Source organism: Borostomias antarcticus, assembly GCF_949987555.1.
Source record: "Borostomias antarcticus genome assembly, chromosome: 6".
NCBI lineage: Eukaryota > Metazoa > Chordata > Actinopteri > Stomiiformes > Stomiidae > Borostomias > Borostomias antarcticus.
The window spans coordinates 8,351,636-8,367,191 of NC_140239.1; the positions used below are offsets into that span (position 1 = coordinate 8,351,636).

The 15,556-nt window shown below is 46.8% G+C and overlaps 2 protein-coding genes across 3 annotated transcripts; both read left to right on the forward strand.

Annotated features, from left to right (window-relative positions):
• Window positions 1–295: 295 nt before the first annotated feature.
• On the forward strand, window positions 296–8,575 carry il12b2 (interleukin 12B 2; the record flags this gene model as incomplete). The annotated part of the gene is made up of 6 exons (XM_084439678.1): window positions 296–536; window positions 1,910–2,015; window positions 2,245–2,441; window positions 2,642–2,790; window positions 3,400–3,510; window positions 8,453–8,575. The coding sequence occupies 6 exons, from the start codon at window positions 296–298 to the stop codon at window positions 8,573–8,575; spliced, it is 927 nt and encodes a 308-aa protein (XP_084295804.1).
• A 431-nt stretch (window positions 8,576–9,006) lies between these two features.
• LOC311310772 (protease-associated domain-containing protein 1-like) lies at window positions 9,007–14,318 on the forward strand. Of its 2 annotated transcripts, none has more exons than XM_084440321.1 (5): window positions 9,007–9,146; window positions 9,536–9,636; window positions 9,893–10,002; window positions 12,033–12,200; window positions 12,395–14,318. In XM_084440321.1, the coding sequence occupies exons 1-5, from the start codon at window positions 9,083–9,085 to the stop codon at window positions 12,513–12,515; spliced, it is 564 nt and encodes a 187-aa protein (XP_084296447.1). In that variant the 5' UTR covers window positions 9,007–9,082; the 3' UTR covers window positions 12,516–14,318. The 2 variants fall into 2 exon arrangements, with proteins under 2 accessions (XP_084296447.1, XP_084296448.1); XM_084440322.1 differs by having other exon boundaries at window positions 9,008–9,146; window positions 9,567–9,636.
• The last annotated feature ends 1,238 nt before the right edge of the window (window positions 14,319–15,556 follow it).

Sequence of the window (15,556 nt, forward strand, 5' to 3'; positions counted from 1 at the left end):
ATATTTTGATTATATGTTATTTGACATTATGTTATCTCTCTCTCTTCCAGATGAATTCAGCACTCTGTATCTTCATGTTTCTCTGCTTCAGTCTCCCTGGAGACTACGGACTCACCTCCTTTCCTGACAACTGTAGGTGTCCACCTTCGGCAGTGTGTGTGTGTGTGTGTTCTTTTCCCTCAATCACATGAAGTTTCACAAGTATGAAGTATGCCCTATAACTGTGACCTGTGTGTGTGTGTTTGCGTGTGTGTGTGTGTGTGCGGTCGCAGTGGTTGTGGTTCGTCTTAACCAGATGGTGACGCTGAGCTGCCCTGCGGCGTCCGAGGGCCCGGTGGCGTGGACGTTGGAGAGGGGCTGGGGCAAGGAGAGCCTGGAGGGGGCAAACTACCAGGTCGAAGGTCATAATCTGACGCTGTCCGGTTTCGACCTCCACATGGTGGGGGTTTACAGCTGCTGGGAGGGAGACAAGGAGCTGACCTCAACCTATGTGCTGCTGGACGCGGGGTGGGATGAGGAGGGGGAGGAGCGGACTGGTGAGTAACAGACTGAGTGAAACAATGTCCTTGTGAATCCCGAGTACTGTGGGTAGCGAGTTGTTGGTTAATCTGAGTACTGTGGGTAGCGAGTTGTTGGTTAATCTGAGAACTGTAGGTAGCGAGTTGTTGGTTAATCTGAGAACTGTAGGTAGTGAGTTGTTGGTTAATCTGAGTACTGTAGTTAGTGAGTTGTTGGTTAATCTGAGAACTGTAGGTAGCGAGTTGTTGGTTAATCGAGTACTGTAGCTAGCGAGTTGTTGGTTAATCTGAGTACTGTCGGTAATGAGTTGTTGGTTAATCTGAGTACTGTAGTTAGCGAGTTGTTGGTTAATCTGAGAACTGTAGGTAGAGAGTTGTTGGTTAATCTGAGAACTGTAGGTAGAGAGTTGTTGGTTAATCTGAGAACTGTAGGTAGAGAGTTGTTGGTTAATCTGAGTACTGTCGTTGACAAGTCACTCCCACAGTATAAATACCGTCCACCTGCGCCAGTGATGTAGAGCTTTCATGCCGTAGCAGGTTAAAACAGTGTCAGTCCCCCAGGAGACCCGGCTCCGGGGCCCACCCAGGGTATGCAGAAACGCATGGGTTACACTGGTGCGGGGGACCCGGATGCCCTGTGGATGGGGTCTGTGGAGTGAATTTAGCCTAATTCAAATCTTGATCTTTGCCATCATGCCATTAAATTATTTTGGTTGTAGTACCAGCAAAATTGCTAGGTAGCTAGCAGCTGAATCAATCCTTCACAGCATGCTATCGATTACGTTATAGCTAGAAGCTAACTAGCCATGGATGTATTAAACTTTGCAAAGTAGGCCTAACCGTAGGTGCTGGTCTGGTATATCTGGCCAGTGATAAAAGTTCATAAAAGTGAACGATAATTTGTGTATCCACCCCGTGATTCAGATCTGCTGCAAAATGTAATAGGTTGTGAGTTGGCCCATGCTACACACCCCTTAAGTGTCATGAAAACCGCTGTGGTAGTTTTTGTGTACTTTGCATTAAGAAGGCTACTGTGTATGGTGTAGTTTTTACTCTTTATTATTATTGACCTCCTCTCCTCTTTTTATATCCTCGTCTATTGTTTTATTGTCCTATTGTTAATCTGCTGTCTAGATAGATACTTTAATGCTCCCCATCCATCCATCCATCCATCCATCCATCCATCCATCCATCCATCCATCCATCCATCCATCCATCATCCATCCATCCATCCATCCATCCATCCATCCATCCATCCATCCATCCATCCATCCATCCATCCATCCATCCATGTAGCCTTGATGACGCCGCAGGATCTCCTTATATGGTCAGATCTCAGTCTCTGATCCACACCTAAGCCTGCTGTGTTTTTATTCTGTGTGTCTCTGAAGATTCTTTCCTCAGCTGCAGAGCCAAGTCTTATGACTGCTCCTTCACGTGTAACTGGGACAACCATGGTGACTTCACTGCCGTACGTCTCGGACTGGGCTCTGCCTGGTAAGACAGAACTTTACACAAACCAACAAAAACACAACAAACTCTGGTCACTGTAAAATCTGCATATTCTCTATTGGCAATGGCTGCTCAATAGTGCATACAGCTTCTTTCATTTACAGACAGACTGATAGATAGACAGACAGACAGACAGACAGACAGACAGACAGACAGACAGGCAGGCAGTTCATCCACATGCTATCTCATCACGGTCTCTCTCTCTACTTTCCAGCAGTGAGAATAAGGCCTCCTGCTCCTGGATCCGCCCTGAAAAGAGCCCGGGTGCTGATGAGGAAGGGTTCAACTTCACCCTCAGTCACTCCATCTCAGCCCACTCGGATGAGAGCGCCGCCCTGCTGGTGACCATTGAAGCCATCAACAGTGAATTATATCTCAGGGAAACCAAGCAATTCTACCTGCGAGACATTGGTGAGTGTGTGTGTGTGTGTGTGTGTGTGTGTGAGTAGTTGATTTTGGGCAGCAGCAGCAACATTGCATTTTAATGGGTGATGGTGATGTTGGTGATGCAGACAATGTATTTATAGTTTTACTATTGATTAATGTGCAGTGTCCCTGTTTAAATAAATAAAGTTCAAAACGTCAAACCTGTGACCTTTGCCCTCCTCCAGTGCGGCCGGACAGCCCCAAGAAGGTGAAGTGTCAGGTGGAGAAGCAGAGTCTGAGGGTAACGGTGGAACCTCCGCCCACCTGGGCCACACCCCTCAGTTTCTTCCCTCTGGAGCACCAGATAGAGTACCTGTACAAGGACAATGGCAAGGTACACACACACACACACGCCCGCCCACACACACATACACACGCGCACACCAGGACTGGACTGGGTGAATATTTCCTACCGGGAAATGTAGCCCCAGTCGGCCCACTAGCCGATCCGGCGCGGTGAGATGGAACACCTTCAGTTTCGTTTTGGTGACGGGGGGGGGGGGGGGGGTGCTGCTGCGCGATTTGTTGACGGGGGGGGGGGGGGGGTGTGCTGCTGCGCGATTTGTTGACGGGGGGGGGGGGGGGGGGGTTAGCTCTTTTTTTTTTAGATCGGCCCACAAGTAGGTCCGGCCCACCGGGTACGCCACATGGCCAGTCCAGCCCTGGCGCACACGCATACACAAAGCCCACACATGTAGTAGAGGTTGCTTGAAACAACACTTGTGTGATGAGTAGTCCTGATTACGACAGAAAGGCCCTAATGTCACTCCTGGATTTCGGGGGATATTTGGTCCCCCGAGTGGTAGATGTTTGGGTTCCCATGGGGACGGTTGGTGGTTTGATCCCCACGCCCCCCCTGCCACATCTACAACAAAACCAAAAACAACAACAAAAAACAGTTCAGTGGACTGTGGAATTAAACATGGCTCTCTCTCTTTCACAGGTGGGGTCGTCGACCTCTGACCTGGTGCCCAGGAAGATCAGCCAGCTGAGGGTGCGTTCCAGAGACCCCCTGGTGCCCTCCGCCTGGAGCGAGTGGAGCTCCTGGAAAAACGTAACCTTCTCAGAGCCCCTCACCCTTTCTCCCACTGCCCCTTCACTCTGTCACACTCACCCCTGACCCCCCCAACCCTCACCCTCCTTCCCTCCCTCCCTCCAACTCATTCCACACTGTCTCCACTGCCTAACCTCTTTAATTAATTTATCTAGCTACAACCTATTTATCTATTTATTTATCTATTTCTTTTTTGTTGTTGTTTTCTAAACGCACAGCAGCTCTCCGTCAGTCTACCTAGTCATACAGTACAGAGTCCTACTAAGACCGTACACAGGAAATAACATAGTCCCACTAAGACCGTACACAGGAAATAACATAGTCCCACTAAGACCGTACACAGGAAATAACATAGTCCCACTAAGACCGTACACAGGAAATAACATAGTCCCATTAAGGCCGTACACAGGAAGTGACTCTCTGTCCTCTGCCCTTATCAAGAAGTGAACTCACAGAGAGATAAACGTATGTATGTACAAACTGTAATGCAATGTGTGTAAAACTCATTGTAACACACACAGTATGTATCTATGTAGCATAACCTAAATTAGGGTTAGGCTACTACAGTATGGCACTAGAAAGGCCTTTCCAGTGGAGGATGTGAGCGTGGTTTACAGTGAGTTATCGTGGTGTGATACATACTGCATGTGAGCTGTCTTGGTATCTCTGTATCTCTGCTGTGGTGTTGCCGAGTTGGGAGGTTTGGTTCTTTCTGTACGTCACGACTATTAAAAGGGCTTTGTGTTTCCTCACTCACACTTCTGTTTCCTTGTTCATGTATATGTGTATACGTATGTGTGTGTGTGTGTGTGTCTATATGTGTGTTCATATCAGTGTACACAGCATCCGTCTACTGATGTAAATCCCCATGTTTGATGTTGAATTTAAATGGCTTAATTAATTAAAACACACATTGTCTACACTTCCACTGTAGATAAGCTCAAAGATGCAAACCGACTATACAGTGACCAGCAAAACCCCAGTCACACAACTGTGTAATAATACAACATTAAACACACAATTTCCATCCATCCATCCATCCATCCATCCATCCATCCATCCATCCATCCATCCGAATTTATTCTGAAATTCTGACTACAGCTCTGTTTCAGCAGTTGACCAACCAACTATTGATCTCACTATAGATATGATTTAGCTTTAGGATTTATACCCATTCAAAATACACTTGCCATGACACAACTGTGTTCCCCCTTCCATTATATTCCCCAGAGGATGACAGACGGGTATCGAAATAGCACAAATAAATAGGGAAATGTACCATTGGTACTCAAATACAAATCCGAAAGGTCCACCAATTTTTCTCCCATAATCCAAAGGTCCGTCTTTTAAGAAAATAATTATAAAACAAATCCCCATTTCCCCACAACACCCCCAACTGGTTCACACACACACACACACACACACACACACACACACACACACACACACACACACACACACACACACACACACACACACACAAACACACGCCCAACAAAGGTGAATCAAACCATTTCAAGTCCTGTCCCATCTCCTCTCCTCTTGTTTCCTACCTCTCTTTCTGTCTCTTCTCCTCACCTCCTATGTCCTCTCTTCTCCTCATGTCTCCTCTCCTCCTGTCTTATCTCCTCACCTCCTATGTCCTCTCTTCTCCTCATGTCTCCTCCTGTCTTATCTCCTCACATCCTGTCTCCTCACATCCTGTCTCCTCTCCTCACCTACTGTCTTATCTCCTCATCTCCTATCTTATCTCCTCTCCTCCTGTATCCTCCCCTCCTGTCCGATTTCATTCCATTGATATTACTGGAAAGGTCGCTTCAAAATGACTGTTTTGTTTCATAGTGGCATTTCAAATTGCCACTTCACAACAAGAGCTACCGTTTCGTAGCGTATTAAGCACATTGGTTTGGTACTCGTTGGAGAGAGGATGGAGGCATATTTTTTTATCCATTCATCTGAATGGCCTATTTTCACTGTTCTTTTGGCCATCTTTGAACATGTCAGCTACACTAGAAATAACTGAGCCTATAACTAACGTGAGGCTAGCTACTAGCTAGCTAAAAGCAGTCAAAATTAACGTTAGCTGCACTGTCAACTCATCTGCGCTGTCAACTCAGATGACTGCAGTGTTGCCAGATCGGATCAACAATTTCCCAACCGCCCAGTGTTATCGAAGGTAGCCCACCTGGTGGAAAGCCTCCCAATCTGGCAACACTGCCAAGGCAAACCCTCAAAGCACAGGACATTCAGTGGAGAATTTTGACTCGTTGCGTTGCGGTGATGTCTTGGATTAATACTATGAAAAGTATCAATTGTTCAGAGTCCGGAGACAGTTGTGGTTCTGTCCAGATCCTGACCGGAGTCCGGACGTTGAGGATGGATGCATTATACCAACTGAATGGCAGTCAATGGACAGTTATTGTCCGTGATTATAGCAACAGTAGGAATGTCCACTCCCCACGAACACGACCAATTTCATGCAACATATACTTTTCCATGTGCGATCATCACCTCTGCTGCCATCCTAGGGGAAACACTGATTAGTGTTATCGGCATAACAATGGAACGATATTTCATGCTTGCTGAAAATACAACAGAGGGGGAGCATATACTGTATAGCTAGGATGAACAGAACGGGGCCAAGGACAGATCCTTGAGGGACACCACAGGTGACCGTGCATGTCTGTGACCTGGATGCCCATAGACATATTGACCCCATTTACACCTTGCATTAAAATGTGTTTTGGGTGATGAGATTGCAATCTGATAGTGCTAAACCACAAAGTACAGGTGTAAATGCACGCAGGTTAAATCATATCTAGATACAATCTGGATACGAGATGCATTTTAAAGCCAGGTGTAAATGGGGTCATTCTGTCCTGTCTGACAATTAGGAGTGGAACCAGTTCAGCGCTTGCCCAGAGAGACCAATAGAGTTTTGGAGGCGTTCAACTGGCTTTATCTTTGTACCCTTAACCTCAACAGTAGCTCAACACAAAGTTGCTTTGTATAAAAGCGTCTGTTAAATGTAAATTGTAATAATAGTTCCCCCTTTTTTTTCGTTTTTTAAAAATTATTTACATTTATTTGGTTAGTTTCCAATGTTTTGTTACTAGTTTTATTTCTTTGATAGTTATGGTGAGAAAGCATGCGCTGGAGGCAGCTTTGTGTGTTTACGATGTTTGGAGTAAAATGCATGTAGCCTACCCAATGTATTCCGGCTGCTTCAGATCTTCCTGGGTTGTAGCCACATGTTCCACTGGGTCAATAGAAACCCTGGGCCAAAAAACAAATATTTGATTTACCCAGAAGGCAAAATTTTTTTTTTAAATAATTCTATGAGATGTCCTTGGAGGAGGTCACTGAGGTAGTCAAACAACTCCACAGTGGCAGAGCCCCAGGGACTGATGAGATCCGTCCAGAAATGCTGAAGGCGCTGGGTGTAGAGGGGCTGTCTTGGTTGACACGCCTCTGTAACATTGCGTCAGTGCCGAAGGAGTGGCAGACTGGGGTGGTGGTCCCAATATTCAAAAAAGGGGACCAAGGGTGTGTGCGAATTATAGAGGCATCACATTACTCAGCCTCCCAGGGAAAGTTTACTCCAAGGTGCTGGAAAGGAGGGTCCGGCCGATAGTCGAACCTCAGATCGAAGAGGAACAATACGGATTTCGTCCTGGTCGTGGAACTACCGACCAGCTCTTCACTCTCGCACGGATCTTGGAGGGGGCTTGGGAGTTTGCCCAACCTGTCTACATGTGTTTTGTGGACTTGGAGAAGGCTTACGACCGGGTCCCCCGAGAGGTCTTGTGGAGGGTTATGCGGGAGTATGGGGTGAGGGGGTCCCTACTTAGGGCCATCCAATCCCTGTACACCCAGAGTGAGAGCTGTGTCCGGGTCCTCGGCAGTAAGTCGTCTTCCTTTCCGGTGGGTGTTGGCCTCCGCCAGGGCTGCGCTTTGTCACCAATCCTGTTTGTGATTTTCATGGACAGGATATCGAGGCATAGCCGGGGGGAGGTGGGTTTGCAGTTCGGTGAGCTGGGGATCACGTCACTGCTTTTTGCAGATGATGTGGTCCTGATGGCATCAGCTGCCTGCGACCTCCAGCACTCTCTGGATAGGTTCGCAACTGAGTGTGAAGCGGCTGGGATGAGAATAAGCACTTCTAAATCTGAGGCCATGGTTCTCAGCAGGAAACCGGTGGCCTGTCCACTCCGAGTAGGAAATGAGTCCTTACCCCAAGTGAAGGAGTTCAAGTATCTGGGGTTCTTGTTCACGAGTGAGGGAACCATGGAGAGGGAGTTTGGCCGGAGAATCGGAGCAGCTGGTGCGGTTCTGCAGTCGCTTTACCGCACTGTTGTGACGAAAAGAGAGCTGAGCCAAAAGGCAAAGCTCTCGATCTACCGGTCTATCTTCGTCCCCACCCTCACCTATGGTCATGAAGGATGGGTCATGACCGAAAGAACGAGATCACGGATACAAGCGGCTGAAATGAGTTTTCTCCGGAGGGTGGCTGGGGTCTCCCTGAGAGATCGGGTGAGAAGTTCAGTCATCCGGGAGAGACTCGGAGTAGAGCCGCTGCTCCTTTGCGTCGAAAGGAGCCAGTTGAGGTGGTTCGGGCATCTAGTGAGGATGCCTCCTGGGCGCCTCCCTAGGGAGGTGTTCCAGGCGTGTCCGGCTGGGAGGAGGCCGCGGGGTAGACCCAGGACTAGGTGGCGGGACTACATCTCCGCACTGGCCTGTGAGCGGCTAAAGATTCCCCAGGCAGAGCTGGTTGATGCTGCTAGGGAAAGGGATGTCTGGGGCCCCCTGCTGGAGCTGCTGCCTCCGCGAACCGACCCTGGATAAGCGGATGAAGATGATGATGATGATGATGATTCTATGAGATTATGAAAACAGAGTTACATTCAGCGAGAACCTAACATGAAAACCTGTTTCTTAACAGGTGCAGACTAAAGGCAAGAAGAAAGGAGGCCGAGGGAAAGGCAAAGACAACAGGGTCATCTGCAGACCCAGGGTCACCCACACAGGACAGGAACGGAGGACCAAGCCCCGAGCAAGACTGTGAACTAGTCTTTTAACTCTCGTCTGGAGTAGCTAGATGCGGGTGTCATAAATTAATAAATGTAGCTAATCTGTCAGTAACCTTGTTCCCGTGCTTTATCGTATACTCTAAGAGTGGTATTCAATAAATGAAGAAAAACGTAGAACCAACCTGAGTGACCATTTCTTATGACTCTGTTCTTGCTGTTGTATCAAAATGTTAAGATAGGTGGGCAAATGATTGACTGAATGAGTAGGCCTACATAGCCTACATTGAAGCGCACTATCATTTCAGAGCCTGTAATGTCAGGTTTGGCACAGCCAATTGACTTTCAGCCCTGCTGTCTGTCGATACGGCCACCCGGAAGTGTTGTACCAAGACAGACGTAGGCATTGTCCATTCAGAATCAGAAACGCATTTGTGTTAGCCAACCAACGTGTAGTCCCGCCTACGCATGTGAGCCTGCGGAGGTGCTGGGTGAATCTTCTGAATGTCTGTCTGTAATATAGTACGGATCAGTAAATATCAAGGATGATGCGAGGAAGGCTGTCCCAGTGCATGTATCTGGGGGTTATATGCTTGTTCTGTGTGTCAGGTGAGTCAAATCAAGATGCATTTTTAGCACCGTTAGCTAACGTCGTATTGAGATTAGCTAGCAGGCGAGCTAACTGTCAACAGAACATTGAATTACTATAACGCCAGGTGGGGTGTCCAGCTTCAGGGGTTAACAACCTCGCTATAGCTAACTGGCACTAGTCAGGCGATATCAACTTGCAGTCATTTTGCACCAGTCCTGATTTCTGTTTTTTAGTGATCATATTTAGCTAGTGCTAAGTAGCTAGCTAGCAGTGCTCCTTTAGCCTTGTTTGCTTTGCTTTCTACACGTAATACCGGGATTCATAGTGCTGGTTTCTAGTGACATCTAGTGTTCAGTGCCTCTAGCTCTCTGTTCTCTGACTCCTCTGCCTCTGTTGTTGTGTCCAGGACTTGGGATCAACGAGCTGTTGTATTTCAGGGTCATCAGTCCCGAGGACATTGGCTACATCTTCAGTGCTGCCCCGGCTAAAGACTTTGGAGGGGACTTTGTGAGTCAGTTTTTGCTTGGAAGCAGCACATAAAATCGGCCTCTTGATCTGGCTGTTGTTGTTTGAAAGGTCACTGGAGTCTCTGCTGTCCTGCCCCCCCCCCCCCCCTACACTCACTCACTTCCCACCTCCTCTCATTCTGTCTGTCCCTTCACTCCTCACACCTCCTTTAATGCCTCCCTCCTTCTCTCTTTGCTCCTCTCTCCCTCCCATCCCCCCCCCCCCCCTCCTCCTCTCTGGCTCCGCCTCTTCTCAGGTGTCATCCTATGAGGAGATCCACCTGGTACCAGCGGAGCCAGCTGACGGCTGTTCTGAGCTCAGCAACAGAGAACTGATCCACGGGCAGGTCATCCTCCTGGAGAGGGGGTAAGGGGGAGTGTGTGTGTGTGTGTGTGTGTGTGTGTGTGTGTGTGTGTGTGTGTGTGTGTGTGTGTGTGTGTGTGTGTGTTGCACGATATACCGGTACCAAAGGTCTACCGCGGTGCCAAAACGTGACGGTGCCAACTATACTATAAGCTCTATACAACGGTACTACCGTGGAATACGGTACTACCGTTGAACACGGCACGGGGACAATGTTACCTCTGTTCCCAAATTCACTGGTTTCTGCTAATGAGCAGACTGGCTCGCGACACCGTTGTGGCAGCTCCCAATGTGTTGGCCAGGCATGCATCTCCGCAGTCACAATATTGACGTTATCTGTGTATGTCTGGGCGCGAGCCAGTCTGGTTCTCAGTAGGCTATCGTAATGTCAGAAGCGTTCCCTAGCTCTGAGTCCGCACCATCAAATGTAACATTATTGAAGAAACATAACTCTAAAAGTTTAATATGGAACTACAGTATTTGGGTTTTAAACCAGATAAACAAGGAAACGCTATAGATGATGGCCGTCCGTTGTGCAGGCGATGCGGCAATGCGGTATAGGCAAAAGAAGTCAACACATCAAACTTAATAAAGCATCTACAATCTCGTCATCCAGACCTTGCACTGGAATACAGACAAGCTAATGAAGTTAGTATGACTTTAGCAGTGTTCTTGCCATTAGCTAATATTACAAAAATGAATGAATAAACCTCTTATTCCGCTAAAATGTGTGCTGCTGTTGCTAGCTAGCCAGCCAAAGCTAGCCAGCTGGCTAGCTAATGAAGTAAAGTTAGCCTACCTGCTGTCATCATGGACAGCTGTTGAATGAAATTTGTCGTCCTCTTATTCCAACTCCAAACTCCTTAAAATAATGTGAGCTAGATTATGTTGGCTGAGACAAATCCAATGATAATCCAATGATATCCACCTCTTGACATTTGGTCATTTGATCTGGTTTTGACTTAAACGAAAGTGAAAGCTAGATAAAGCATCACGGCCATCAACCAAAACCCAGTGGCCCTCCGCTGACCTTTACTGGTGGTTGGTGATACTACACTTGTGTGTATACATGGCTGATTCAGTAGTTGTTTTAGATATGTGTTTTAAATATTTAATATTATATATAATATAATTATATAGTAATTCATAATATGCATAGTATCTTTTTACTTACCTATAGAGCTACAATGTAATGCATTAAATGCATGTTATTCATGCACCACTCGTATAAAGTGATTACACTGTACTGTAAATACATTGCACCTTCATAAAAATAACAATTTTAAAATTACAAATTTTAATGCTTCGGTATCGTGATACTACTTGGTATTGTGATACTTTGGCTGGTATAGTATCTCAAGGTCAAATTATTGGTATCGTGACAACACTAGTGTGTGTGTGTGTGTGTGAGTGAATGTGTGACTGAGGTATGAGGGCCTCATTACAGTGCAGCCTTATATAATGACATATTATCCCCTCCAGCTAGTGTCATCTAACTGTTGTTTCCATGTCCTGGCCTCATCCATCTGGCCTCATCCACCTGGCCTCATCCACCTGGTCTTCTCTAGACTTGTGAAACCATCCTGATCTCGAGTTCACTTTCAGTTTGCCTCCACAGACCAGCCTGGACATCCCCCTATCTCCAATGATTATTCTCAGATTACGTTTTGACCGGGCCAATCAGGGACTGTGCTCTGACTACTGCTACTGTTGAGCAGTAACGTTAACGTTAGTCGAATAAACAGCCATAAGTGCAGTATTGCAGAAATAAACTCAATAATAACAATTAAACAAGAACAAGAGTCGGCTATGCACAGAGTTTCTCCGAGGAAAATACGTTTTCACTGTGGTTCCGACTGGATTTGGCAATAGTTTTGTGACGCTGATTGGCTGAAGGAGTTAGTCTGTCAAGTAGTCCCGCCCATAATAATCATTGGACACAGGGGAGAAGGCCAGACTTGATCTGCGGTGTGAAACTGAATGTGAGCTCGCTGGATCAGGATGGTCTCACAAGGCTGGGTCTGGTCCTACAGGGGCTGCTCGTTCGTCCAGAAGGCGAGGGCTGTGGAGGAGGCCGGGGGACAGGCCGTGCTGATCGCTGATGACTCGCCGGACAACGACAGCCAGTATCTGGACATGATCACAGACGGCAGCACCGGCAAGCCGAGCATACCGGCTCTGTTCCTGCTGGGACGAGATGGGTAAGGGATACACGCACGCACACACACGCGCGCACACACACACACAATGACGCATTCATGCACGCACACAGTCATTCAACTTGGCTCAGTCTTTTAGCACATGTTCTCTCCCTCTCCCTCTCCCTCTCCCTCTCCCTCTCCCTCTCTCTCTCTCTCTCTCTCTCTCCCTCTCTCTCTCTCTCTCTCTCTCTCAGGGTGATGATCAGGCGGGCCCTCCAGAGACAGGCTCTGCCGTGGGCAGTGATCTCCATCCCTGTGAACGTGTCATCACTGGCCTCCTTCCCCCTCCGACAGCCCCCGTGGACGCTGTGGTAGCTCAACCACACACACACACACACACACACACACACATGCTCATACACACACACTCACACTGTCTCTAATACATACACACTTTCTCATACACACACACATTCTCTCTCTCTCTCTCTCTCTGTCTCACACACACACACACACATGCTCACACACCCACACTCTCTCGTAAGGGTCATTCAAACAGACTTGTTAAGACGTAGTACTTGCGCCAATCGTACGTTTGGGCGTTGGTCTAAATTGAACAGACACGGATTGGTGTAACAGATTCTGCCCCCCTTTCGTTCCGTCTTTTGAGGTTGTGATATTCCCGCAACTCCCCTTTTCGTCTGAATGGTGCGTTCCGCCAACACAGAAGACTACTGAAGAACTGCTGATTGTTCGCACCTCTTTTAAATGCGGAGGGGCGGAATGCTATCTAAACAAAGATCTGCCATGGAAATATTACACCTCTGTCTAAATGGGCAGAGCGCAGATATTGTTGGTCCGTTGCGGGACCTATTTGCAGCCAATTTGCGGAAGCTCTGTCTAAAAATGCCTAGACACACACACATATAGTCTCTCATACACGCACACACTCTCTCTCTCTCTCTCTCTCTCTCTCTCTCTCTCACACACACACACATACACAAAAACTCTGGTGGGCACCGAGTTAGTGTCTAACATCCTGGACTCCGGTTGGCTAACGCTGAGTTAGTGTCTCTAACATCCTGGACTCCGGTTGGCTAACGCTGAGTTAGTGTCTAACATCCTGGACTCCGGTTGGCTGAGTTAGCATCTAACATCCTGGACTCTGGCTGTCGACCCAACGCTACAACCCTGGTTTATGTGCTCACCCAGACTCCGGCAGGACCTCAGCACTAACTACTGCACCAGCTACACTGGACCCTCCGGACGGACTACCTCAATGGAGAACGCCTGCACGCACCACAGATCTCCCACCGCTGCGGATGGGACTAGCTCACGCACGCCGAGGCATCCACATGATGAATGTATCTGTGAATGTGGGTGAAGCAGAGCTTAGACGGCAGCATGCAGGTGGTAGTCGTTAGATGCGGTAGTGATGATATCATCTGTACACGCTAACAAGCACAAGAGCGGTTTAATTGTGCTTTTTATGGGGTTGGGAGTGTAGAAAACGTGGCTTAAAATGCTCCATACAAGTACTGGCGCCAGCACGACAAGCTAATGAAGATGATCGTGAATGAATGAGGTGTGTTAACTTACTCAGGGGAGATGGTCTGTTTTAGGGGGTCGCAGGCAAGACAGGCCATTGGCTACCCTTGAATATGTGTCGCCCACCCAATTGATTATATTTGAGTCATGAAATTGTTGCAAAGAAAAACAACGATTTTTTTGTGTGCATATTTTCAATTTGTAACAAGAGAAGCACTGTTTATGTTTACAAACTGCAGCTTCCAGAGCTGAAAAGAGTTCTATGTGGAACTGCGGTTCTTCTATTCCACATGGTTCTAACCTTTTTTTGTGTGTAGCTTCAAAGCAGCCTAAAAATGTCTGCCAGCCCACCCAGAAACCTCCTCCTGCAGTGACTCTTGTCAGGACTGACTTAACTGCTGCTCTCCTCTCTCAACCCTTCTCCTGGCTTCACATCAACTTTAAACCAGAACACATTATGTCTTGAAAATAGTCAGATATGAACTCTGTCTTTGTGTGGCATTAACATGATTAGTAAGGAAGTCACAAAATGTCTGAATGTGAGTTTATGTTCCTGAAAATAATAGTCCAACAATTGACTAAAGACAAAAATAACATTTTTTCATGGTTGCCACCAACACCTGGTGTATTCTTTTGGAGAACAATAAACTGTTCTTTCACTCTTGCATGGTTGTGATTCATAAACAAGCTACAATATGCAAACAGCATTTAAAAGTGGATATTGTGTGACCAATGACCTTTGGAAAGTAAATTAAGATCTAACATTAATTTCTAGACAGTTCCTAGCCAGAATACTCTCTAAGTAACTCTTAAGTATTTTTTTTTGTTTATTTGAGAATAAAAAAATGAAGACCACAGTTGCTTACACCATGATACCGTAGCTAAAAATGTCAAGGATAACTCAAGTCTCAGACTTATTTCCATTGTGGACCTTGATGTGATAAAGGGGGACACTGAATTTCCTCAGACGTCTGAGGTGGAACAGTTTGCTGTGACTTCCTCAACCCAGTATCTATGTTTGTAGTCTTGTAGTCCCTGATCTGAACCAAGATCCATGAAGTTGCCCTCTCTCTCCAGTGGGGTTCCATGATGTTTAGGTCCTCTCCTTCTTCCTGCCATAGTCCACAGGCAGCTCCTTTGTCTTACTGACATTTAGGATAAAATATGAACTATTTACACACAAATGATAACAGCTACACAGCTGTAATAAAAGAAAAAGCTTTAATTTTATTTTTTATATATTATTAATAAAAAACATACAGTTCACCTCTTGACCTGACCCACTTGGGCTGCTCTGCCCACTTACCCACCTACTGTACAGTCCAACAATGCATAATCTACTGTAACAACATCTCATCACTACACTAACATTGAGGAGAGACAGAGCTCAGTGGGTCTCCCTCAGCGTTTAGAAAATTAGTGCTAAACAACAACAACAACAACAAACAACTTATATTGTCATACGGTGGATTTTGCACAGAACGCGGTAATGAGGTACACACACAGTGACAGAAGTACCTTTCGGGGACCTTTCGATCCCCAGTCTGCCGCTCCTACTCCTGAGCAACGTGCTGCCGCACCAGAACCATTTGTAACAGTAGTGAAAACCTGTGGGAGAATGTCCTATCTATAGCTATGAACCTTTTCAGGTCAGAAAGAATCATATCTTGAACCTTGCAAATCTCATATACCGAGATCAACAGCCTTCTGAGTGTAGAAAAGTTCATGCGCTGTCCCTGAATTTCTCCACGCGCGTTTTCACCTGTGAGTTCCTTGGAGTAGGTGCATGTCCGCGTGCACGTTCTTTCTGTCCATGCCTGGACCAGGAGCCAACTCTGTGATGAGAGAGAAAAAAGTTATTTTGTTTA

Coding starts and splice junctions, on each gene's coding strand:
- LOC311310772 (XM_084440321.1), top strand. CDS start 9,083: ATGATGCGAGGAAGGCTGTCCCAGTGCATGTATCTGGGGGTTATATGC. Junction 9,147..9,535: donor ATGCTTGTTCTGTGTGTCAG/GTGAGTCAAATC, acceptor TGTTGTGTCCAG/GACTTGGGATCAACGAGCTG. Junction 10,003..12,032: donor GTCATCCTCCTGGAGAGGGG/GTAAGGGGGAGT, acceptor CTGGTCCTACAG/GGGCTGCTCGTTCGTCCAGA.